Genomic DNA, 26,324 nt, shown 5'->3' with positions numbered 1-26,324 from the left:
TACACTCACCTCCTCCCAGGACTAAACTGAAATTACAACTAAAATATAGAAAAATCATCCTAAATAACCATATAAAGACTAGCTAGAGAGAAGCCTCATAACCACGAACTGACAGAAGAAATCACAGCAACACTAGTAGGAAGTGCAGAGGCATGAGGGGGCTGGCTGGGCTCCCATGGGATAGGCAGCTGAAGTTCTGGGAGCAGATCTCAGTTGTAGGGGTTTCCTCCTGAGAAGTGTGTGGTCTAAAACCCCAAGCCAGGCTCCCCAGCCTAGAGCACCAAAACCAGGAAAGCCACACAGGTAACAGCTGTGAAAAGCAGCAGTGTTTCTGTCAACCAGGGAGAAATAGCTAGAGATGTAGCCACCCTCTTAAAGAGATAATGCACACAATCTGGTTTGTAGACAGTTACCCTGGGCTCTGGTGGAGAGAGAGCAGAGTGAACTAAAGGGTGAGAAGAATGTCTGGGGTTGGTGGCACTGGGAAAATAGCTGAACAGTCAGCCAGCACGATTCCTGTGTATTCAGTCATTCCCCCATATTGCATAAACTATCTTTATTGGGCAGTGCACTCTCCACACACCCTGGGTAGAAGCAATAGACCCACACACAGGCATCCCTCTTTCCCCACCCTGTGGAGCTTAAGACCTGCTGAGGAGTACAGCCAAAGCTCTTTTAGTGACTAAGCCTAACAGGCAGCCTGCAGGTGAAAGTGGATCTCTGGGCGCTTTGAGACTTTTGCTCACCCGCCCCTGGGTCTGGTACTAGTAAAAGGAAGTCTTGGATAAAGCTTGGTCCTTTCCACATACACCCAGGCCTAGCAGAGAGAGCCACAACCTGTGGATCACTGAAAGCTCCAAATACGTTGTCCAGGGAGAGTCACAGGTATATTCTCACACAGGCCTGCACCAGAGTCTTTGCAAATCTGTCTAACACATAGAAACAACCACAAAGAGGCAGCCAAAATGGGGTGACAGAGAAACAGGCCCCAAATAAAATAACAAAAGAATTCTCCAGAAGAAGAGTTAAATGAAATGGAGGCAAGCAATTTAACAGATATACAGTTCAAAGTAATGATTATAATGATGCTTAACAGCATGAAAAAGTACATGAAAGCAGAAGAGGCCCAGTCAAAAACAAAAAATGCAACATCTGAAATAAATAATAAACTGGAAGTAATAAAGAATAGGTCAGATGAAACAGAGGACTGAATCAGCGATTAAGAAGAGAAGGTAGAAAAAAACAACCAAGTAGAACACTAAAAAGAAAAAACAATAAAAAAATGAGAACAGTTTAAAGGACCTTTGAGACAACATGAAGTATAACATCTGCATCATAGGGGTACCAGAAGGGAAAGAAACAGAGCAAGGGATAGAGAATGCATTTGAAGAAATAATGACAGAAAAATTCCATAACCTAGCAAAGGAAATAGACATACAAGCCAGAGAGTCCCAAACAAAGTGAACCCAAAGAAGCCTACACCCAGACACATCATAATTAAAATAGCAAAGGTTAAAGACAAGGAAAGAATCTTAAAAGCTGCAAAACAAGATGTGGCAGGGGCAATTAGTTAATTACAAAAGAGCTCCCATAAGAATGTTAACTGATTTATCAACAGAAACATTTCAAGCCAGAGGGGATTAGCATGAAATATTCAAAGAGATGAAAAGCAAAGACCTGTAACAGACACTACTTTGCCCAGTAAGGCCATCATTTAAAACTGAATAGAAATAAAGGGTTTCCCAGATAAAAAGAAGTTAAAGGAGTTTGCTACCACAAAACAGAATCAAAACAAATTTAAAGGGCTTGCATTAAGAAAAAGAAACTAAGGAACATAGTTTTAAAAAATCAAATGGCAATAAATATGTACCTATCGATAATCACTATAAATTCCACTCATATGTGGAATCCAATGAACAAAGTGAACTAACAAGCAAAATAGACTTATAGATAGAGAACACACTGACAGCTCCTGGGGGTTGTGAGGACTGGGGGTGATAGAGGGATCAAGCAAAAAACTGAAGTCATGGAAACAGACAACAGTGTGGTGACTGGAAGGAGGGGGTGGAGGTCAAACAGGGTAAAGCAGGGATAAATGGTAATGAAAAAAGAACTTAGGTTTCCCAGGAACCAATTCAATAATCTAGCAAAGACTGCTACTATCTAAAATGTTTCTCAGTCATCCCTCTAATACTCATCAAGACAATTTCTCCACCTCAACTTTCATCAATAAATTGCATGGACAGGACAAGATCATGGCCCCTTCAGCTCCCAAATTCTCATTCCATCATTCATTTGGGCCCTAAACATATTTCCTATCTCAATATATGCTTAGCTTTCTTACAAACACTTTCAAAACTCTAAAACTTATTTTGTCATTGTTACATGAAAGTAATTTACATCTCAAAACCAGCCAAGTCAAAAAAATAAAAAGCAACCAAGTCAGTAAGAGACCAAAACTATTAAAACTAACTATAGATAAGTTACTAGTAACTAAATTGTGTTAACAGACATCATACAATCAGTTCAATATTAAGTAAAAGAATAAAAGTTTTTAAATACCTAACATATTTTTAAATATCTAACAAATATGTAAAATTGATTTACATATTTTTAAAAAGTTCAGAGTACCAAACATTTTGATTCAACAAATATACAAATAGATAGACATGAAAATATTCCAGAATAAGCATTCACAGTCTAGTTTTGAGAAGCCACTTTTCATTTTTAAGTCTTAAAATCACTTGAAGGAACTGTGAAAGGTGCTGACAGTAAAATTTCCTAAGCAGAGCCATCTGTGGGCCATGTTCAAAATCCCAGCAAATAGGCTTGAAGATATATTACTTAGCATTTTATAACCTAACAGAAATTCTTATCTACTGGCCACGGACTCCTATTACAAAAGATATGTAGAATACCAGTTTCAAATAAGTAGAACACAATATTCTTAAAAATGAAATCCATCCTGAATAAAGTCATCTTTTATAATGTAAAATTCCTGAGGAAAACTATCTAAATAGCAGATGACTTGTAATTCAGGTTCCCAAGGAAACAGACTCCGAGACTCTGAAAGCAGGTGATTTATTGAGGAGTGCTCTTGAGAACACCTGCCTGAACAGCGGCAGCATGACTGGGCTCAGGGAGAAACAGAACAGTATTGATCAGTAACACAGTTTCAACAGCAGCCTCAGTTAATCCTGCTAAGAGTTGTACAGCTACGCTGTCCTTTCATGGAAGTCCCAAACCCAAGAAAGGGGATGATGATTCTTTGTAAGCCCCACATCAACCAGTGATTAAAGACAGAATGCTTTCAGAAAGAGGACATAATCTTGGGTGAGGTAGCTTCCTTCTGCAAGGGCAATTCCCAGAGAAGGATGCACTAGCCTTTGACAGCCATGATTCCAGGCAACTAGGGGAGTGTTTCTTCATCCTGAAGGAGAATCTAGGTGCACATCAAAGCACCCGCAACAATGAATGTACCCTCCTTGCATTGGAGGCAGCCATAAAGGGCCACATACTGGGGAGAGATCTCAGATGAGCACACTTGTTATCTTCTCTAGCCTAGTACGTGCCAAGCACTACAACAGTCACTTTACAGGAGTTATCAAGTTTTATCACTGAATGCCTGCCTCCTGAAGTCACTATTTTCTTGAAACAAAGATGCTAGAAAATAGGGTAAAAGGTATCAGGATTTGTTGCGTACTATACCTACAATGCTACTTTGGGGTTACTTAATCTTTACCAGAATTAAGTAAATCCTGGTACTTACTTAATTTTCAGCTAACACTTTTACCCTGAAAAGCCCTTCAGAAATCACTAGGTGATGCCCTCATTGGACAGATACAGTCAAGCCGAGAGTAGCTCAGTGATTTTCCTAAGATCACACTAGCAGAGGTAGAATCTGCACTCAGGTCTTTTGATTCCAAATTCAGGGATTTCTCTACTTGCTCTGGTACCTTTAAACTCAAAAGCTTAAAACCAAAATAGCCCTGAGGCACAAATCTTATTTAAAAACTCAGAATATCACCCTGACTGGTGTGACTCGGTTGGACATTATCCTGCAGCAGAAAAAGGTCACTGGCTCAATTTTCAGTCAGAGCACATGCTTGGGTTGTGGGTTTGGTACCTGGTAGGAGCGCATACATTTGACCAATGTTTCTTTCTCACATCAATATTTCTCTCCCTCTTTTTCTCCCTCCCTTCCCTTTTCTCTAAAAATAAGTAAATACATTTTTTTAAAAAGAAAGCTCAGAATACCAATTGCCCCTAGATCATTTGCATTTTCAAAGTCATAAACATAAGAAACTTCACTTAAGGAAAAGACAATTGGTAGTCTGCTAAAAAATATTCTATCTTTCTATTAATAATAATAACAGCTAACATATAACCTCTGTGACAAGCACAATACCAAGCACAATACAAAATGATACATTAAATCCACTCAACAATCCTTTGAATAAAGTCAAAGGGATTGTTCCCACTTAGCCAAAAAGAAAAAAATAAGATTAAAATAGCTAAAAAAGTTGTTAGCTAAGATCACGAATATAATAATGCAGTTAGAATTCCACCTGATTTCAAAATTTGTGCTCTTAATATTAAACCATCCATTATGCTACAACTCTACACTTCTCAATTTTCCTTTTCTGAGCTTTGCAAACTTCCATGATGCACATAATTTGTTTTCATAACTAGAAATATATTATAAACATTTTTATTTTAAAAATTAAATCATTGCTTAAAATATTTCTAAGTTGAGACTTCCAAAGATGGTGACATAGGTAAACACAGCTTGCCACCTTGCATAACAACATCAAAATTAAAACCGAATTATAGAACAACCATCACTCAGACTGGCAGAAATCAAGTTGAATGGAAGTCTGACAAGTACAGAATTAATGAAACCACATTCATCCAGATTGGTAGGAGGGATGGAGATGCAGAAAGAGTAGGTCTCAGACCACATGTGGTAGGAAAAAATTAGGGATGGATATCTTGGGAGCGAGGAGGAGTCCCAATCTCACACCAGGCCCCCAAGCCCAGAGTTCTAGTGCCAGAAAGATAAGTCCCTAACTTCTAACTGTAAAAACCAAGAGATTGGGTTGGTGGAAGAAACTACAGGAATCTCTAGCAGTACCTCTTAAAGAACCCACACATGAACTTACTCAGACTCACTGCCTTTCAGCTCTAACACCAAAATAACAGCTTGAAAGGCACCAGTTACATACAGGGAGGAACTGTGGTGTCTGGCATCAAGGCAAGACCTGGGGAACAGCTTTCTCCCAGACAGAAAGGCAGCCAGAGCCACAGAGCCATTAGGCTGGTATCGTATCTGAGACTCCATCAATCTGGCTAACAATGTTTGTTCTACCCTGGAGATGCCCTGAGGCTCCATCCCACCCAACTTTAGAGCTGTTAACAATAGCTTTTCCATATAAATGGCTTGTCTTGGTTCATGCTTCACAACTTCCTAAATCCTTTCCAAAAAGCAACAGCTGGCCTCAGTGATTCCATAGCCCACCATACCACTAGCTAAGTAACCTCAGGCACAGCACTAGCAGAGCCAGCCTAGATTCAGCCAGCCTAGATTCACAGCTTGGCTTCACCTGGAAATATCAAAGCCCAGCACAAGCAGGAGCCATGTCAGATTACTCTACAGTTCATGCTGGTTGGTCCCAGCAAAACACAGGTTGGGGCTGACCTTGGCCTGCACCACCCAGGAAAGCCCAGGGCCTGTGCACCCAGTACATAGCTACAGACCACATCAGAGCACCACCTCCCTACCTCTGCAGAGCTGATCTTCAGTGGAGGACAGAGGTTAGTGGTCAGTGGTCACAGCCAATCCTTGCAACTGACTGGCCTGGGGAAGTCCCTCCAATTGACCTGCCAACAGCAACCAAAGCTCAACTACACGAGGAGGGTGTACTCAGCTCACACAAAGGGCACACCTCAAGTACCCAGCTTGGATGATTACGGGAGGCTGTGCCACTGGATCCTATAGGACACTTGTTACATTAGGCCACACTAGCAAGACAGGGAGTCATAGAAGCTCTACCATACACAGAAACAAACACAGAGAGGCTGCCAAAAGGAAGAGACAAAGAAACATAGACCAAATGAAAGAACAGATCAAAACTCCAGAAAAAGAAATAAGCAAAATGGAGATAAGCAATCTACCAGATGCAGAATTCAAAACACTGGTTATAAGGATGCTCAAGGAACTTAGTGAGGACGTCAACAGCATAAAATACATCCAGTCAGAAATGAAAGATACACTAATTGGAATAAAGAACAATTTACAAGGAAACAATGGTGGAGCAGATAAAGCTGAGAATCAAATCAATGATTTGGAATATAAGGAAGCAAAAAATAAAATCAATTAGAACAACAAAAAAAAAGAATCCAAAAAAACAAGGATAGTATATGCAGCCTCTGGCACACCTTCAAGCTTTCCAACATTCGCATCATTGGTGTGCCACAAGGAGGAGAGAAAGAGAAAGAAATTGGAAAACTGTTTGAAAAAATAATGAAAGAAAACCTCCCTAATTTGGTTAAGGAAATAGACATGCAAGTCGGTTTGGGACAGAAAATCCCAAGAAAGCAGCAGGAGAAAGGCACTTTGTTACCTACTGGGGAGTTCCCATAAGACAGTCAGCTGATTTCTCAAAAGAAACTTTTCAGGCTAGAAAGAATTAGCAAGAAATATTCAAAGTCATGAAAAGCAGGGACCTACAACCATGATTGCTCTACCCAGCATAGATAACATTTAGAATCAAAGGGCAGATAAAGATCTTCCCAGACAAGAAAAAAACTAAAGGAGTTCACCATCACCAAACCATCATTATATGAAATGTTAATGGGACTTATTTAAGAAAAAGAAGGTCAAAACTATAAACAATAAAGTGGCAATAAATACATACCTATCAACAGTTGAATCTTAAAAAAAAGAAGAAGAAGAAAAGAGACAGAATCATGGATATGGAGAGAGTTTTGATGGTTGCCAGATGGGAGGTGGGTATAGGGGAATGGATGAAGAGGTGATGGAATTAAGAAGTATCAATAGGTAGTTACAGAAAAGCCATGGGGATGTAAAGTATAGTATAGGGAATGGAGTAGTCAAAGAATTTATTGTGTGACCCACAGACATAAACAATGGTTGGAGATTGCCTGAAGGAGTGGGGGGGTGCTGGGTGGAGGGAAGCAAATGGGGGAAAATCAGGATGACTGTAATGGCATAATCAATAAAATATAATTTAAAATAAAATAGACTACTTAAAGAAAAAAAGGAAGTTGAGAATATAAGGTTACATCAAAAAAATAAATATCTTACAGCACAAAATAGTCATATCCTTGTCAGAGATCTAACTCTGTATGATTTATCACTTAATTCATCCCACACCACAATGCATTTGGCACAGCACTGTGTAAAGACAGAAATTCTTAAATCATTTTCCAAATATTATTTAGCTAATAAAATCTAAATAAAGCTTCACTTAGACTCTGGATAAACTTTAATATTAGCATACTTATATAAAACTTAATCATAGCCTAATACTAAAAGCTGAGATGAGGAAAAATGTGATTTATTGTAATAGATATGCCAGTCAATCACGGTGTATGAAACGGCCATGGATCCACCCTAAAGTAAGTTACCCCATCATAGCCCATGTTGAAAATACAGTCCAAGACAGCCAGGTTACATGACTCCCTGTCTATTGCCAACTGACCAGATGTGATCACCCAACAGCAATTATTCATAAACTAGATAGCAGCCAATAAAAAGATTTAATAGAAAAAAATGTTAAAAACTACTGTTGAGTCCCATGCTTAGGCCTTGAATTGTAAACTATGAAGACAAATGATTAGCTCCACAAATTGTCACTAAACAAATACACAGTGCAGTCATGATGTAAAGTAGGAGCATTGAGGGAATTAAGCAAATCAAAATTATAACCCAGCCAAAGTTTCAAAGACCACAGCCTCTGAGTATGCAGAAACTATGAAGAAAAAAAGCTAAAATCGATGGTAAGAAAATTAGCTAATAGCAGAAACAAAAGTATACGAGGGGGGACCCCAAAAAATACCAAAATAAAATCTGGAGGGAGCAATTCTTGTAGTACAGGCTGCCTCTGTTAGATGAGTGTGCTAGGAACCCCTCTGCATCTGTGCACCAGCTAGCATTGTTGTGAGAGGCTGTGTTCAGCTTCAGTGATTTTTTTTTGAAGATGCTTTCGATGCCTTTACACATTTCACAAAGGCCACATTTTGCTGATGTGGAAGAGGTGAAACAAAAAAATGGCAGAAGCACTAAAAGGCATCATAATTAATGAGTTCAAAAACTGTTTTGAAAAATGGGAAAAAAAGGTCTCGATAGGTGTATTGAATCAAATGAAGAATACTTTGAAAGTGACTGAAGTTAAAACAAGAATAAATACACAATTTTTTATAAATAAATTCCAAGTTTTGGGGGTCACCCCTTATACACAGGACACATATATGTGAAGAAGTCATTAAGACCTTTAACAGCAGAACTCTATAGTCAAAAACCTATAAAGCCCTATCACAAAGGTACTGAACTGCATTGCATTGGATCCTTCAAAGACTTTTAAGAAAAATGTCTGAGAGACTCAGCTCCATATTAAATTTTTGGTTTTGAATACCCATGAAATTTCATCTTTCTTATTGCTAAGCGCATCCACCATTATCCTATTTTTTAGCTAACCTGATGGACCCTTTCAGGTTCTATTCCTAGAACCTGATAAAACTACTCATAATTATTATTACTATTTCAGAGCCATGACAAAGCTTATTTCTAGAATGATCTGTAAAAGATGTGCTTCATGGTGCCACAGTTCATAGAAGGAAGAATCTTAAATATCCTATGATCTCACTCTACTCCCAACCTCAGAAGACTAAACCAGCAATGGACACCTGACCCAGATGAAGCAACTCTGTTGCCCAGCTAGAGACCAATGCATGACCCACAAGAAAAGATAAGGAGAGAATTTCAGATTCTTTTCTTAGAATCTGGAAATTGAGACATTGGGCCAGTTGGTTATGTAAAAGTATGTGACAAGTAAGTAGAATCATGTGGTCAGATGTCAATTTGAGGTCTTGAGATAGATACTGACCAAGCAGCAACAAAGAGGATGCATGCCGACGTGAAGATACAAGATGTCAGTGGTCTATGAGAGAGTTTGAGGAAGAGGGAAGAGCTGCCTCTAACTCCATTCTAGATCCTACTCTCTAGAAACCCAATGGTACAGGAAATCTTATTCTTTGATCACTTTGAAACCTCACAATAAACACCCCTTTCAATTTAAACCAATTTGATAAAATTTGTGATCCTTGAAAAACAAAAAGACTTTATTAGAATGCTGTGCAATGATGGCAGATCATATTCATGCATTTAATATTTAATTACTATCTGTTTCCTCTCCTCTATATTTCTTAGATGACTGGTCTATACTACTTTTTTACTTATTTTTAGTATTTTTTTATATTTTTAAAGTTTATTTCCTTACTTCCCAATTATTTTGCCTGAAACTGAACTAGGTATGGTATACCTGTTCCATTCAATGGACACTTCTTTGACTTGAATTTTCTCCAACATTCATACATAATATCCTCCACTTGTCACCTGAGTGCTGAACCTATATTTCCACTTGCCTAGTAAACCTCTACACTGAGATGTCTACACCTCTAGTTTAAACTCACCTCCCTCCCCAAATCAGTTCCTCCTGCTCTATTCATTACCTTAATTAATTCCACCATCCTCTCAGCTACCCAGACTACTCACAAGCCAACAAATCCTATCAATGTTATCAATTTTTTTTACAATTTAAATAATTTTTTATTTTTCAATTTCAGTTGACATACAATATTATATTATTGTAATAGTTCCTGGTATACACTCCAGTGATTAGATATTATTAAACTTACTAAGCAATCATTCCCATAAATCTCATATCTATCTGACACAGTACATAATTATTGGAATATTATTGACTATATTCCCTATGCTATATTTCACAACTCCATGACTGTTCTGTAACAACCAATTTTTGCTTATTAATCCCTTCACCTTCTTCACCCATCCCTTTCATCCCCCAAAGCCCTTTCATTTGGCATCTATCAAATGTTCTCTGTTATCCTAGTCTGTTTCTGCTCTGCTTGTTCATTTATTTGGTATTTTGGATTCAATTATTGATAGATATGTATTTATTCCCATTTTATTGTCCATATTTTTTTTCCTTCTTCTTCTTAAAGAAGACCCTTTAACATTGCATGTAATACTGGTTTGGTGGTGCTTTTCCCTTTCATGGAAACCTGGGGTTTTTTTTTAACTTTTTAAGTATACTTTATTAATTATGCTATTAGAGTTATCCCATTCTTTTTCTCCCCTTTATCCCCCTCTGCCAGGCACTCCCCTTCCTCCAGCATCCTCCCCCCCCCCTTAGTTCATGTCCACTGGTCGTACATATAAGTTCTTTGGCTTCTCCATTTCCTATACTATTCTTAACAGCCCATGTCTATTTTGCTCCTACCCATTATACTTCTTATTCCTTGTACTATCTCATCCATTCTCACCCCACCCCTTTGCACTGATAAACCTCCATGTAATCTCCATTTCTGTGATTCTGTTTCTGTATTAGTTGTTTGCTTACTTTGTTTTTGTTTTTCCTTATTTTTAGGTTCAGTTGTTGATAGTTGTGAGTTTGTTGTCATTTTACTGTTCACAATTTTGATCTTCTTTTTCTTAGATTAAGTCCCTTTAAAATTTCAAATAAGTGCTTGCTGATGATGAACTCCTCTAACTTGACCTTATCTGGGAAGCATTTCCATTCTAAATGATAGCTTTGCCGGACAGAGTCATCTTGGACGTAGGTCCTTGCCTTTCATGACTTTGAATAATTCTTTCCAGCCCCTTCTTGCCTGTAAGGTTTCTTATAAGAAATCCACTGATAGTCTTATGGGAACTCCTTTGTAGGTACCTCTCCCCTTTTCTCTTACTGCTTTTAAGATTCTCTCCTTATCTTTCTTCTTGGGAAATGTAATTATGATGTGTCTTGTGTTTCTCTTTCAATCCAACTTCTTTGGGACTCTCTGAACTTCCTGGACTTGTATGTCTAGTTCCTTTGCCAGACTGGAGAAGTTTTCCTTCATTATTTTTTCAAGTAAGTTTTCAATTTCTTGATCTTCCTCTTCTCCTTCTGGTACCCCTATGATTAGGATGTTGGAACATTTAAAGTTGTCCCAGAGATTCCTAAGCCTCTCCTATTTTTTTTGAATTCTTGTTTATTCATTCTGTTCTGGTTGAAAGTTTATTTCTTCCTTCTGTTCCAAATCACTGATTTGAGTCCCAGTTTCTTTCCATTCACTGTTGGTTCTCTGTATATTTTTCTTTATTTCACTTTGCATAGCCTGTACTTCTTCCTCTATTTTGCGACCATACTCAATCAGTTCTGTGAGCATCCTGTGTACCAGAGTTTTGATCTCTGCATCTGATAGGTTGGCTATGTCCTTATCACTTAGTTCTTTTTCTGGAGTCTTGATCTGTTCTTTCATTTGGGCCATATTCTTTGCCTCAGTGCATCTGTTACATAGTAAGGGACAGAGCCTTAGGTATTCACCAGGGCGGGGCAACCCACTTTGCTGCATTATGGTGCTGTATGTCCAGGAGGAGTCAGAGAGGGAACAATGCTGTTTGTCTGGCTCTCAACATGCTTTCAGTCACTTCCCCAGCTACCCACAAGGGTACTCAACCCTTCTGGTGCTAATTCCCAGGAGGGGTGGATTTATGTAAGTACTAGGACCCCACAGATTCCTACAATGGATTCTCCTGTGAGACTGAGAGTTTTTCCTGCTGCCACAGATTTTTACAGCCAGAGGTTCTGAGGCTTTAGTTTCCCATCCTGGAACCCTGGGTTGCATCTCTTGCTCCCCAGTTGTTCCTCCTGGCTTATCCACACACAAATGGGGGATCGCTCAGTGCACCAGTTGCCCTGCTGCATGTGAAGCGTGCTCACCTGCCTGCAGTGAGCGCAAACACTGTGGATGGCTCGTCAAAATACCAGAAAGACATATACAAAGACAAGCAGTTTCTATGGGGAAGTAAAAAGGGAATGGCTACTCTCTCTCTCTAGTGGGGAGAGCGCCTCATCTCCATTCCCAAGCAAATTTTTATTGAGAAAACAGACTTGGTTTGTGGATTCACAGTCTGGCAGAAAAGATCAAAAGAAGTAGGTGACTTACAAAGGTGCAGACAGAACTCCTGCTGTGATTCTGGGCAAAGTTTGGGGTCTTTAACATATTAAAGGACTACAGGTTCCAAAGGTTCCTGTCTGTGCCTTTAAATTCCAAGTTAACAACATCCTCCAGCAAGCAGATCTCACAGGATCTTGCATATTCTATGTCCCAGGCCTGATTACCCCGGGGTCCGCCGTTTCTGGTCTGGGCTACTTCATCCCTGCACATCTGAGTTAACAGAGAAGACAAAGGAAGCCAGGAGACTTGGATTTCTCACAAGGACTCGGGCTTTGACAAAGCCAAGGGAGCAGGGATTGATGTCCATCACCCCTTCATTTCCACAGCCCCGATTCTCTTCCCTTAGGGCATTCCCACGTGATCGCATCTGTCTTAGATTCATTCTCTTTCTTAGAGAATTATTACCCATCATTGACTGCCAATCATGCAAAAGAGAAGCCAGGCATTAGAACAGGCAGCGTTCATGCCAGGGAAATAAGTTTTGTCTCCTTAGTGGCTCCTGGTCCGGAGGTCTTTCACTCAGCCTAAGTCATGGGGGATTACAGCTTCCTGAGACCAGGCAGGGCAGTCCCCAACAGCGTGTCCTCACTGTCCCAGCTTCCGGTCTCTGCCCCTCTTACCAGTCTGAATGAATGTTTCTTCTTTAACTCCTTGGTTGTCAAATTTCCATACAGTTCAATTTTCTAGAAGTTCCAGTTGTTTTTGTTTTTGTTTTTAAATTCATTGTTATCCATCTTTTGGTTATGCAAGGAAGCAAAGTGTATCTACCTACATCTTAGCCAAAAGCTCTAATACTTATATCTCATGGAAAGCTCTTTATGTGTCCTTCAATTCTAGATGATGGCTCTGCTGGGTGGAGTAATCTTGGTTACAGGTCCTTGCTTTTCATCACTTTGAATATTTCTTGCCACTCTCTTCTGGCATGCAAAGTTTCTATTGAGAAATCAGCTGACAATCTCCGTTGTAGGTGACTAACTGCTTTTCTCTTGGTGCTTTTATGGTTCTCTCTTTGGCCTTGACTAGTATGGCTCAGGTGGATGGGCATCAGCCCACAAAGCAAAAGGTCAATGGTTAAATTCCCAGACAGTGAACATGCCTGATTGTAAGCCAGTACCAGGTGGGGTGCACGCAAAGGCAACTGATTGATGTTTCTCTCACAAATTGATGTTTCTCTCCCTCTCTTCACCTCTCTCTAAAAATAAATTTAAAAAAAATTTTAAATAGTATTTTTTCTTTAACCTTTGGTATTTTAATTATATGTGTTTGTGTAGGCCTCTTTGGATTCATCTTGTTTGGGATTCTCTGCACTTCCTAGACTTGTATGTCTATTTCCTACACCAGGTTAAGAAAATTTTCTGTCATTATTTTTTCAAATACGTTTTCCATTTCTGCTCTTTTATCCTTTTAATGCCCCCATGATGAAAATGTTGGTCCTCTTGAAGTTGTCCCAGAAACTCCTTACACTTTCCTCATTTTGTGGGGGCAGGGGCAATTCTTTTTTCTTTTTGCTGAAATGATTGGGTGTTTTTTTACTACCTTATATTCCAAATCGCTGTTTTGATTCTCAGCTTCATCTACTCTACTGTTGATTCCCTATAAACTATTCTTCATTTCAATTAGTGTATCCTTCATTTCTGATTGGTCTGTTTTTATGCTGTTGAGGTTCTCATGAAGTTCATTGAGTATCCTTATACTAGTGTTTTGAAATCTGCATCTAGCAGATTGCTTGTCTCCATTTTATTTCATTCTTTTTCTGGAGTCTTGTTCTGTTCTTTCATTTGAGTCATGTCTTTGTTGCCTCATTTTGGCAGCCTCCCTGTGTTTGTTTCTATGTATTAGGTACATCTACTATATCTTTTGGCTTGGTAGAGTGGTCTAATGAGATAGGTGTCCTTAAGGTCCAGTGGCACAGCCTCCTCATTCACCTGAGGCATGCCCTCCTCTCACCCCTGCATGTGCTGTGTACACTCTCCTGTTGTAGTTGAGCCCTGATTGCCACTGGCACATGAATGGGAGGGATTTATCCCCCAGGCCAATCAGCTACAAGGAGTGCCTGTGACCACTGACCACAGTGGAGGATTAGCTGTGTACAGGCCCACTCCACAGAGTAGAACTTACTTAGGTGGGGCTCTGATGTTCACTGAGCTGACTCCTTGAGTGCATCACTTGTGGAATTGGTTGGGTGGTGTGCCTCAAAGTGGTCTAAAGCTGTCCACCAAGTGCTCTGGCTCTGGGGTGACTATATTGTATAGGCCAAGGTCAGCTGCTACCTGTGTTCTGCTCAGCACTACCTGCCATAAACTACAGAGCTAACTGCAGATGGTTGCTACTTATGCTGGGCTTGGAGGTACCCAGGCAAGGCGAAGCTGTCAACCAAGAATGCCTGCTGCTAGTGCTAAGCCTGGTGCCACTTAGTGAAAGGTTTGTGGCATGCCAAAGCCATATACTACCTATTTGAAAGATTTTAAGAAAGTCTGAAACATGAGCTAAGACAGGCCATTATTATGAAAACCCACTGGTAACAGCTTAGATGGGCTTGAATGTTGGTTAGAGTGGGACCTAAGGGTATCGCTAGGGCAGGAAAAACAGTGTGAAGCAGGCTGATAGAGTCTCAGATATGGTACCTACCTGCCAGCTCTGTCAGGGGAAGGGCTCAGAAAAAGGAACAATGGTTTCTTCCAGAACTCTTATCTGGGAAAAAGCTGCCTCTCCAGCTCTTACCCTGATGTCATATAGTACAGTTCCTCTCCATATATCCATGGTGCCTTTCAAACTGCTGTCCCAGCACTGGAACTCATAGGGAGGAAGTCCAAGTTAGTCTATGCACAGGTCCTTTAAGAGGAACTACCTGGGACTCCAGAAGCCCTCCCTCTCACTCAGCCACAATCCCAGCTGGTTTTTACAGCCACAAGTTATAAGGACATCTCTTCCTGGCACTGGAAAACTGGGCTGGGGGGCCTGGTATGGGGCTGAGACCCTTTGCTCCTCAGGGAGAACCTCTGTGGCTGAGATATCCCTCACAGTTTTTATCCACCACACGTGGGTGTGGGACCAGCCCATTCCATGCCTCTGCCCCTCCTACTCATCTTGATGTGGCTTCTTCTTTACATCCTTAATTTTAGGGCTTCCATTCAGCTAGATTTCAGGCAGTTCTAAATGATGGTTGTTCTGTAGTTTAGATGTAATTTTGATGTGGTTGTGGGAGGATGCAAGTACCACATTTACCTCCTATCAATTCTATCTCTTAACTTTCTTGAAAAATCAATCTAAACTGAGCAATGTGGACAAGTGATTGTAGGACACTGAGCAGAATACAGAGCTTCTTTTCTACAGAGGTATAATGGGATGAGAGAACAGGGTAAGTTTTGGGAAATGTAATTAATGAGAATAGCCAGGTCAGTATGTGTACAGAGATGCATAAAGATGAGTCTGAAATGTGTTAAAGGGACCAGGGCATTGTGTGTATGAGTCCCAAGGTAAGGAATCTGTACATCTTTCCTATGGACACTGAGTAGTCACTAGCAGAATTTAGACAGAAGAGTGATATATTCACCTGATTTACTTTTCATAAAGATTACCTGGAAAAAATATTTTTGACAGTTTTCCTTATTATAATTCAATCATTTAAAAAGCTTTCATGGCTCCTATTTTCTATAGTATAAAGTCTAAAACCCTTTCCAATCTCATATCTTATAACTAACCTTAGCCCCATGCAGAAATACTTTTGCATTTACCTCATTCCTGTCTCTAAAATGCCTTATCTCCATTGCTCCTCCTTGTCTTAGCTACTCTTCCAGCTTCTGCAAGGCCTTCAACAATCTGCCCCAATTCTCCCTCACCCTTCTGACACTAAAATTACTTTTTATTTTGTATTCAAAAATTTCCTCTATGTATGTATTAATGCTTATCACATTGCTTTGTAATTATTTAGGTATCTGTCTCTCCCATTAAAATGCAAAAGAGTTTTTATCCCCAAGCCCAGCACAGAAATTAGCACAAAGTGAACATTCAACAGTATGATGAATTAATGTCTACACACAAACACACATGGAATTTTTTTTAGATAAAGCAAGGGAGTGATAAGAAAAGTGTTCCTTTAAGAAATTTAGAGTGTATAACAATACCAACATTAGTAGTAGCTAACACTTATAAAGAGCTTAGTGTGTGCCAGATACCTTTATATGTACTAATTCATTTAGTCCTCCCAACAACACAATGAGAAGGGTACTATTGTAGTATTATGACCACTTTAATGAGATTTGGAGAAGTCCAGTAACTTACAAAAAAAGCAACTCAGCTAGTAAATGGGGTGTGGATACCACCCCAGTTAGTGTGGCTCTACAGTTCATTCTTAACCACTAAGTATACTGACTCTAGCTCAAGCAAAAGACCACCAGGATTAGAAGAGAAAATTTAGTTCTAGCCCTGATAATCTCTTCTTTATTTTTAGAAAATAAATCTATACAGAGGAAATTAATCCTACTTTTTAAAGTTTACTTCAATCAATGAGTTATAATTTAATGAAACTTAAAGGAGTAACTAATCTGGGACACCTTCCCTAGCATCTTAGTTTACCTTAGGGTCCTCTTACTGTATGCTCTTGGGGCTACCTGTGCTTTTCCTTCCTATCACTCACACAAGAATGTGACCACATAGTTATGTGATTCTTCAACCAGTTCCTCTTTCCTTTCCTGGACACTAAATTCCTCAGGGGTTAATATCTGTTTTACTCAACAATGTGTCTACAGTATATAACAGACCCATAATAGATGTATGGGGAATAGGTACATTCAAAATGTCTTCCCTATTCATCACTCTTTTTTTCTGCTTACATAGCCATCATCTGAATATAAAACATAATCACTTATTCCTAAAATATTAAATCACTCCAATCTGATCTCTGCCTATACTAACCTATGGTTTTAATGCATCACATGCAACACTGGCAACTTAATCTTCCCAAAACATTCCTTGTAATACTTATTTCAGTAAATATTATTAACTCCTAGTATGTGCCTGAAGGAAACCAGAATATGTCACCCCAAAATATGCCACTTTGGCACACTGACCATTTTTAATTAAAAGCACTTAAGAAATAGGTTGTGCAAAAATAACACTCTGATCCTCCTTTTTTCTTCCTGAAAGTAGGAGGTAAAGCTCCCATGTGAAAGATACCCTCCTTATACCAACAAGATAGAAGGCACCCTTATCACCACAGATGGAGAACTTGGGGCTGAAAAACGTACACTAACAAACACTGTTAAACTCATCCTTATCTTCCTAGTTATTTCTTCACCATTTACTCCCCCTAACCCAAAGCCCTTTGTCTTGCCAACTCTTCAAAAATGTATTGTTTCTTTTTCTAAAAGATGTAAACACTTTCTGCTCTGCTCATTTCTTTGGGTCTTCATTTTCTTGGGAAAGTTCCCATGTACATGTAAAAAGTTAATGAAATTTATATGCTTTACTCCTGTTAATCTGTTTTATGTCAGTTTAATTCTTAGGTCCAGCCAAAATGCAAACAATGCAGAGATTAATTTTTCCTCTCCTTCATGATAAATATGTTGTACTGCTTAATGAAATCTTATTGATTTCCTTATGCCTACAGAACAAAGTTCAAAATTTCAGTTAGATTTGTCTGCTGAGAGAAACAAGAAGAAAAGTCAACCCAAACTCGGTCTCTAATACCATTCCCCACTAAAAGAAAAAGGGGTCCTCAGAGAGATGGCTAATTTCAGAGCTGGGAAAAGTAGATAAAGAATGAGCCTGGGATAGCTTGTAAAGCCAGAAATTAAGGAAGAGCTCAAAAAAATGATAGGGGCATGTCAAAGGACTCAGGAACCATTTGGAAGGGGCTCCCACTGTTCAAATTTGAGAAATTTGAGCACCAAAATAATTAAATATAGTGATAAGTATAAACTGTGAAAAAATTGAAATTACGAGTTCAAACCAATAGGAAAAGTAGGCGGAAGAGAGGGAAAAAGGAAGAGAAGAAAGAAGGAATGGAGGGAGGGAGGGAGAGGGAAGAAGGGAGGGAGGGAAGGGAGATAAAGCTGAGAGGGAAGGGAATTTCTAGAGAAGGAGGTAGGACTATAATGGAAGAGAGGCAGAAGGGAAGGAGGGGGGAAGGAGCCAAGGGCCAAATGGTAAATGTGGAGGGAATGCTGGAGTGGGAAAATCATCATTTTCAGTCACTGTGGTGAAAACTAAGTCAGATATGAATCAACAATGCAAGTTAAATCTAGGGAAATTTTGATAAAGAGCAGAATATTTGCACGGTCTTATAAATATCTGCTTATAGATGTAAATGAAGAAAAATTATCATCCAGTCAAAAAACTGGGCTATACCTTGACCTTTGACAAAGTTATTATAGTTAACATCACCTAGGAAAGACAAAAAGATGTCATGGGCCTCCTGATGTGAAAATCTCAGGACACAACATCTTCTAGGAAGCATTCTGGTCAAGAATGCATAAGCCCAATCTAATCACAAGAAAGGCACCCATACAACATGAGGAATATACTGCAGGTGGGGAAGGGGGTGGGAAGCAAGGGGGCACTCTGTAGTCTTCACAAATGTCATAAATTGCAAAGAAATGCTGTGGAAATGCATGACAATCAAATATAATATCCAATCCTAACTGGACCTATACCAGAGAGGGAAAATGCTACAAAGGACATTATCAGATCAATTGACAAAACCAAAATTATAAATGATAAATTGAATCGATCCAAATTTATGTAATTGACAACTATACCATGGTTATGCAAGAAAATATCCCTAATCTTCACTGAAATACTTAGAGGCAAAAGACTATAACTGATTCTGAGATGATTCAAAAAAAAAAAAAGTTACAGAGAGACAGTGATGGAAGGAAGAGGAGGAGAAGAAAGAACACCAACACCACAGAGGAAGAGGAAGAAGAGAAAGAAAAGGATAATAGGGAAGGGAAGGGAATCATAAAGGGAAGAGAAGAACTGAGCAAATGATAAAACAAACAGGATAAAATGTTAAATAATAGGTAAATCTAGATAAAGCATATATAGGTATTCCTTGTATTATTGGGTTGGCCGAAAAGTTTGTTTGTTTTTCCTCAGGATGGTTCTGGTAATGCTTAGTTGTCTTTAACTTCATTGGAAACAATTCTGTTAGATTGTATTGTGAAAGCTGTCATATCAGCATGTATTCAAAAACATGTATCAAAAATGGTGAATTTTTGTGTAGCCACTTTAATATTGAAGGTGAAAGAATATATGTAACAGGGTACAGCCAAGGTGGGGCCCAAATGGGGATTTGTAATGGGGTCCAGAACTCGGTGTCCAGGAAATATTAGAAATATATATATATATATTTCTAATATATATATATATATTTCTAATATATATATATTTCTAATATATATATATTTCTAATATATATATATATATATATATATATATATATATGATGTCCTCACCCCCACAAGTCTGAGCTGGGGGATGGGATGCATGGAGCAGAGCCATTGAGAGTTGTTTTGAATAGCAACGGTTTTGCAGATAACCTCTTGAATGGTCATTTAATATATCTATAACCTTTAACTGGTTTCATAGATATGTTAAGTAGCTGTGGCCATGCTTTGAGCCAGGGGGATGGGAGTGACTTCAACACATGATGCAACTGAGAGGCAACTCCCCCTGGTTACAGCGCCTGCGTGAGAGCTTGGAGATGATTGGCTCCACGCCATTGGGCTGTGCCTGCCCAGACTTACTATGGCAGCCCAGTAAAGCTGGAAAAATGCAGGAATGCTGGCAGGTGTAACTGACTGTGGGAGGAGTCAGAAATCATGCTGCAGAGGAAGACTGGTGCTGGGATATAAACCCAGGCGCAGCAACCATGCTGGGGGCTTTTTGGAACCACGTGGCTTTGGTGAAAGTTGGGACTGTGCAGCTTTAGGATGAGCCCTTTTTGCCACATGGCTTAGGAAGCAGGAGAGACTTTGCCTAGAAGAAAGGGGGTGGAAGGATTCTTGTTGGTGGGCCATGAGAAGGTGCCACATGGTTTTGGATTAACTGGAGATTGCGGAGGTGACACACCTGATGGTGCCAAAACTGAGAGGCTACCTGAACGACAAACTTCTACTTCCTTTCCTGAGATATGGTACCTTGGACTTGACAAAGGGGAGAAGGAAGGACTGTGCATTGTGGGTATTCTAAAGGACTTTAGTATTTTTAATGAAAACATTAAGGCATTACTCTAAGTCTGTATAACTTTTTAAATAAATAATCACTTTCCTTTTCACCAATGTCTGACATTGAGAGATGTCTTTTCTTGGCAGTGGGCAAGGTGAACCTAGTACAGGGGGTAGGGGGGAACGCTGGAGCACAAGGCTGGGTCCATCCGGTAATAGTATATCATTCGCACCTCCTGGGTCTGTTCTGTAACAAATATGCAACATTTTTGGCATATATTATGATTTATTATTTCAAGAAAGGTAAAAATGCAACTGAAACGTAAAAAAAAAGATTCATGCAATGTATGTAGACAGTGCTGGGAGTGACTGAACATGTCAAAAGTGGTTTGTGAAGTTCCATGCTAGAGATTTCTCACTGGACGATGCTCCACAGTAGGGTAGACCAGTTGAAGCTGATAGTGACCAAATCAAGATAATGAGAACCATTAATGTTATACCATGCAAGAGATAGCCAACATACTCAAAATATCCAAATCAATAAAGTTACTGGTGAAAATGAAAAATGTGTCTTTTATTTTACCCCCCCCCCAAAAAAACCCTGACTTTTTGGCTAGCCCAATGTTTTATTCTTGAAACTTTTTGTAAGTTTGAAATTCATTCTAAATAAAAAGTTAAAAATTATATATGTATTCAGCTAAACCTGTACAATCCAATACAGTAGCTACCAGCTACATGAGGCTGTTGAACAGCTGAAATATGATTAGTCCAAACTGATATGTGCTGTTAGTGCAAAAAATATACCAGATTCCAAAAATTTAGTACAAAAAAGAATATAAGGTGTCTCATTAATAATTTTTATATTGATTACATGTGAAAATATTTTAGATATATTAGGTCAAAGAAAATGTTTTTTAAATTAATTTTACCTCTTTCTAATTTTTAAAAATGTGGCTACTAGAAACTTTAAATTACATATGTGACTCATCTGTATTGGACAGGGCTGAGCTAGACAAAAATCTTCAAAATGGAGTAGCACACTATTTTGGTAAATTTGTCTCTCAATTTCTTTGTATTCTAAGCACACCTCTCTCTCTAAAAAGCACTTGATTTTAAGCTTCCCAAAGGGTAGGGATTGGGTTTTAATTGTATCCCTAGTATCTAACACATAGTGTTATAAATATTTCAAAAGACAATATGCAAATGAAGAAGGGTGGGCAGGAAGAATGTACTCATTCTCATCTGAGTCTTTGCTTACACTGTAACTCCTTCCTAGAAGGAAACTTTTCTCTTCCTCTTCCAATCACACATACTCTTCAAAACCTATTTTTCTATGCCCATTTTCTCCAAGGAGACTTCCTACCCACACAGGTTCATTTTTTATCTTTCCTCCCCTGTGCTACTATAGCCTTCATTGGCTGTATCATTCACTTTGGCACTTAATCATATAAGTTCCTTGTGGAAGAAGTTAGATCTCATATTTTTCCTATATCTTCCACAGTGACTAGCACAGTGTTAACCATATCAGTTGATGGGAAGGGGGGCAGAAGGAGCGGGTGTGGAAGGGTCCGGGGGTGGGGAGAACGGCCCCAGCAACAAGACGCCAAAAAAAGAGAAATAGGTTAGGAGTTGAAAAATTTGACTATAGTATGCTTTGACATCTACTAATTGTGTGCCTTAGATAAATCACTGGATCTCTCTGCTTCTAGTTCCTCATCTTTTAAATCAGATAGGCCTGTTGACCATAGAAGCCTCCAATTTCTACAATTCTAGAATAATTAAATCCATTTTTCTCTAGCAATATTATTGATGTATACCAGTAAAAGTACATCGAATACACTGCTAAATCACAGTAAGTTACTTAAGAAAGAAATTGCAACAAAATTTATAAACTGCCTAAACTACTAAATGCTGATCAAGTTTCTGGCCATGTAGCACTTTAAATTCACATTTCTCTTCAAAGGACTATTAGCAAAATAGTCAATACATATGCAGAAAACACACCTCAATTTTTTTTCAGACTCTTTCAAACCTCAGAGAGATACCCTTTAGAAAGAGGAAGAGGAGCAGAAGGAAGGGAATCAGACACTAAATATTCTGTAAAGTACCCCTGGGACCTGGCTATGTTCAAACACTTTGAATTATAATGGATTTTAAGCACATTGTCAGTTTCTTCTTTCAAAAATTCTATTTAAAGGACACTATTAAAAGAAAATACAACAGTTAAAATGAAAAGGTCATCTAAAAACATAATATTAAAGGAATACAATATAATTTCAAAGCATGGAGACCATTTCAAACAAATCTCTAAATCAGCAACTTTAGTTTTAATCTTATATCTTAATACTTCCACTGAAAAGATTATCAGGGTGGGATAAAATAAGATGGTTACTAGTTACATAATTTAAAGATTCCAGTTATACTTGCTAATAAATATCACATGTGGAATTAAATATGTAGTCTAGGCTCAAAACTATTAATAAAGTCACAAGATTTCTTTAAGGCTTTTATCAAAATGCCCCTACTAAATGCTGAGCATTAACACTGACCCATCTACAAGATAAAAGATGAACCCTGGAAGGCATTACAGGACTCTCCTGATCTGGTCTGTAGCTACTACCTCTTGTAGCCTCATCGCCCACCAATCCCTGGACATCATTTCACTTCCTAAACTCAATTGTTGATGTCCCCCCTAATATTACCCACCCTTTAATGACTCCACATCTTGGCACTTGCATTTCCCTCTGCTAGGCATGCCATTCCCTCTTTTGAGCTTCACATATGCCCTCCTTCCTGAAGTTTTTCATGCCTGTCCCTACCCTCTCATACAAAGTGGTTCCCAAGGCACTCTTCACTCTTCTATTACATAGTACTGTAATTACTTTTAAATGTCCACTTCCACAAACAAGTTGTGAGTTCTAAACGGAGGGCCCATATCTTAATTTAACTGTTTTCCAGCCCCTATATAACTGACATGTACTGACACTCAATATAAGTACACTGAAAAAAAGACGTTAAGTAGTTAACTGTGGGAAACAATTCAAACTTGCCTATGAAAGAGAATATACATTTAACACAGTGGTTCTCAACCAGGGGCAACTTAGCCCCTAGAGGACATTTAGTAAAGTCTTGGTTGTCACACAAGGGGAAGGGGATTTGGGGGAGCAGGTGCTACTGGCATCTGACAGGTAGACGACAGGGATGATGTTAAGCATCTTACAGTGCAAAGAACAACCCCCCAAAACAAAGACTTATCCAATCACAAATATCAACAGTGCCATGGTCAAGGAACTCAACTGTCAATTAACTTACTCATATGCAATGATTCACATCTCAGCAATAACCAGAATAAATTCAAATTTTGTAGTTTCAACAGAAACTTCTGTAACAGTTGATGTGTATGCACCAACACTAAAAATTATCTTTATGTAACTATAATGCTTACCAACATTAAGAGTACTGGAATGCATCCCATATTTCTGAAAACTGAACTTTAAAAGAAACCACAGGCAAACTAATTTTCGGTTGTGGAACTATGACAAAAAACCTGAGGCATGAGGTAATCCATTCCTCCAGGTCCAAGGAAAGAAAAATCTCTAAGTACTACAAGTATATCATGCACAGATGTCTTTACTGTTGAACACAGGAACCAAAGGCAAGACCAAAGGGCACACCCTGATCACTGCCAAAATCACTAGCTTATTAAGATTCAAACAAAACTCTGACAAAACCACTACCAAACAATCATCAAATGTCAACAAAGGGTGGCATATACAGGAGTTAACTATTTCTACACCTGATACATGATCAAGTTTCATGACTTGAATATTTCCCAAAAGCTATGCAAAAGCAAGAACACTTCGTTTATATGTAGAGGTTGACCCAACTGACGTAGGCACATTGGCTGAATACCACAAATTCACTAATTTCTTCTGTTTTTGAATTAGTTATCCTACTCACTCAATAACCAACTAATGGGTCTGGCACCAACTACACAATCGTTTACATTTTGTTGCACCCTTTCAGTCTCCAAAATAAAAAAGAAGCCATCCAAAACAACAAAAATTTAGTACAGTAACTCTTATAGAAAAATAGATTTTATTTATTATAGGAACTGATTCCTAAACAATACACCTACAGCTTTCCAACGCTCTCATCTTTCTATCTTAAGGGAGTTTTCCAGATTCAAATACAGATAGCACTGGCAGAAAGTCGAAGAGTAAATGTATACCATTGGATAAAGCTTACTGCGGATTTATTCTTGGACAGCTCAAAAAAGGTACTGACTGGGAGGAGAAAACGCATTTTTAATCGGAAAAAAAAGTTTCCAACAGTGAGTAATATCTTCTTTCTCAGCTGACTTTGCCAGGAAGTATCGGCACCACGATTGGGCTCATGCTAGGCCAATGCTGTCCAGATGCGAATCGGAAGCCTGTGTAGCAGGTGTGTGAGGTGTAAGTTGGGGACACCATGGGCGCAGAGAATGGGGTTAAAGCTAAGCAAGCCTCCCGGGATCTCCCATCAGGCGATCTCTAGCCCGGCAGATGACCCGCGGGTCCCACAGGCACAAACTCCCCATTTACACTGCCATCCTGGGATCTGGGAGGAACATGCTGGTACCACACCCTCCCGCCCGCCGCCCTCTCTCGCACTGACAGCCCCGTGCTAGAGCGGGGCGGCTGACCTGGGCGCGTGGGACCAAAGACTCGGCTCCAGGCCCGGGGCTCTGGCCTGTCACCCCCCGCCGCCCCAGCCGCTCTCCCCACCCCCACAGCCCGACCCCAGGGCGGACAACCGCGGCCTAATCGCCTCCCAGGCAGCAGGGCCTAGGGAGGGAAGGAGCCCACAGAGAAGACAGGACGCCCGCGCCGCAGCCCCGTGCTTGGGCTCTCCCGCTCACGTGCTGCCAGAAAGGCGGTTTCACTCTCTTACCCTCTGCAAAATCCTCCTAAACATGGTTTAAACACCACCGGCGCCGCTGCAGTGACTCTCCGGACCCAACGCCGCCGGGCCACAGACTACTCAAGGGTGCGCAGGAGGAGGGGACTGAGCCAGGAGAGGACTAAAGGAGGAGGTCTGGGCGAGACTGTAGCGGTGACCGCTGGAGCGGCCCGGACTTCCCCACAGGCGGTGAAAGGGAGCCGCGCCAGCGAGAGACTAGGTAGCCGGCGAGAATCCGCCCCCCGCCGGGCGCCCCGTAACTGACAGCTGGGCGGGCCGCCCGGTGCCACCCGCCCAGCCAGCCTGTCCATCTACGGGGGGCGGGGCTGGAAAGGGCCTGCCCATGCCCCCCCGCACCAATCGGAAGCAGCGTGACTGTGCGCGACTGCGTGTCATGCAAAGGGCTGGATACCGCTCCGCCACTCCTTCCGGTGGTCCGGGAAAACCGGTGGCCCCTGAGCGCACGCTCGTTCTCCGTCAGAGGCCGCACCCGTGCGCTGACTGCGTTCCTGCCAGGGAGGTGGTTAAGAAACCCTGGGGCCTGGTCGTGGGTGTCGCTGACCACGACCGGAAGAGGGAATTCGGGGATAGGTACCTTGCTACAGCACTTCAGGCCGCTCTGTAAAATTTGTCTGTGTGACCCTGGCGTGGCCTGAGACTGGACTGGATCCTTATTTCTGCTGGAAGCGCCTAGCCCTTTGGTGAAAGCAAAGGAGAGAAACGCAGATATGATTAACCAGTCTCTTGGGCTTCGGCGCCCTCTCCAACTCCTGATCTCTTATCCCTGATCTCTTCCTGCTTTCAATTTCAGCCAAACAGAAAGTAAAAAGTTAGAAGAAAGGCTAGGAAGAAACTGGAATTGTAATTAGCAAAGAGAAATTTGGGATTGTCTTTTTTGGGCTATAGCAACATTATTTAATGGACTGATGTCGCTAACATGTTGTACTTTAC

The 26,324-nt window shown here is 40.1% G+C and overlaps 1 protein-coding gene across 4 annotated transcripts in view; it reads right to left on the bottom strand.

Annotated features, from left to right (window-relative positions):
• The window catches only part of EEA1 (early endosome antigen 1), a 141,292-nt gene extending 115,614 nt beyond the window's left edge, over positions 1–25,678 (bottom strand). For 2 of the 4 annotated variants that reach the window (XM_036018572.1, XM_036018573.1), the window contains exon 1: positions 25,365–25,642. In XM_036018572.1, the coding sequence (XP_035874465.1) occupies positions 25,365–25,388 (24 nt within the window). In that variant the 5' untranslated portion in view covers positions 25,389–25,642. Of the gene's footprint in view, positions 1–25,364 lie in introns of all 4 variants that reach the window. The other 2 variants (XM_028531635.2, XM_036018574.1) reach the window with 2 other exon arrangements.
• Positions 25,679–26,324: the final 646 nt, after the last annotated feature.

This window comes from Phyllostomus discolor, chromosome 2 (assembly GCF_004126475.2).
Source record: "Phyllostomus discolor isolate MPI-MPIP mPhyDis1 chromosome 2, mPhyDis1.pri.v3, whole genome shotgun sequence".
Lineage (NCBI taxonomy): Eukaryota > Metazoa > Chordata > Mammalia > Chiroptera > Phyllostomidae > Phyllostomus > Phyllostomus discolor.
Note: the sequence above shows the minus strand (reverse complement) of the source record. Positions and strands in the feature narration are given on the sequence as shown.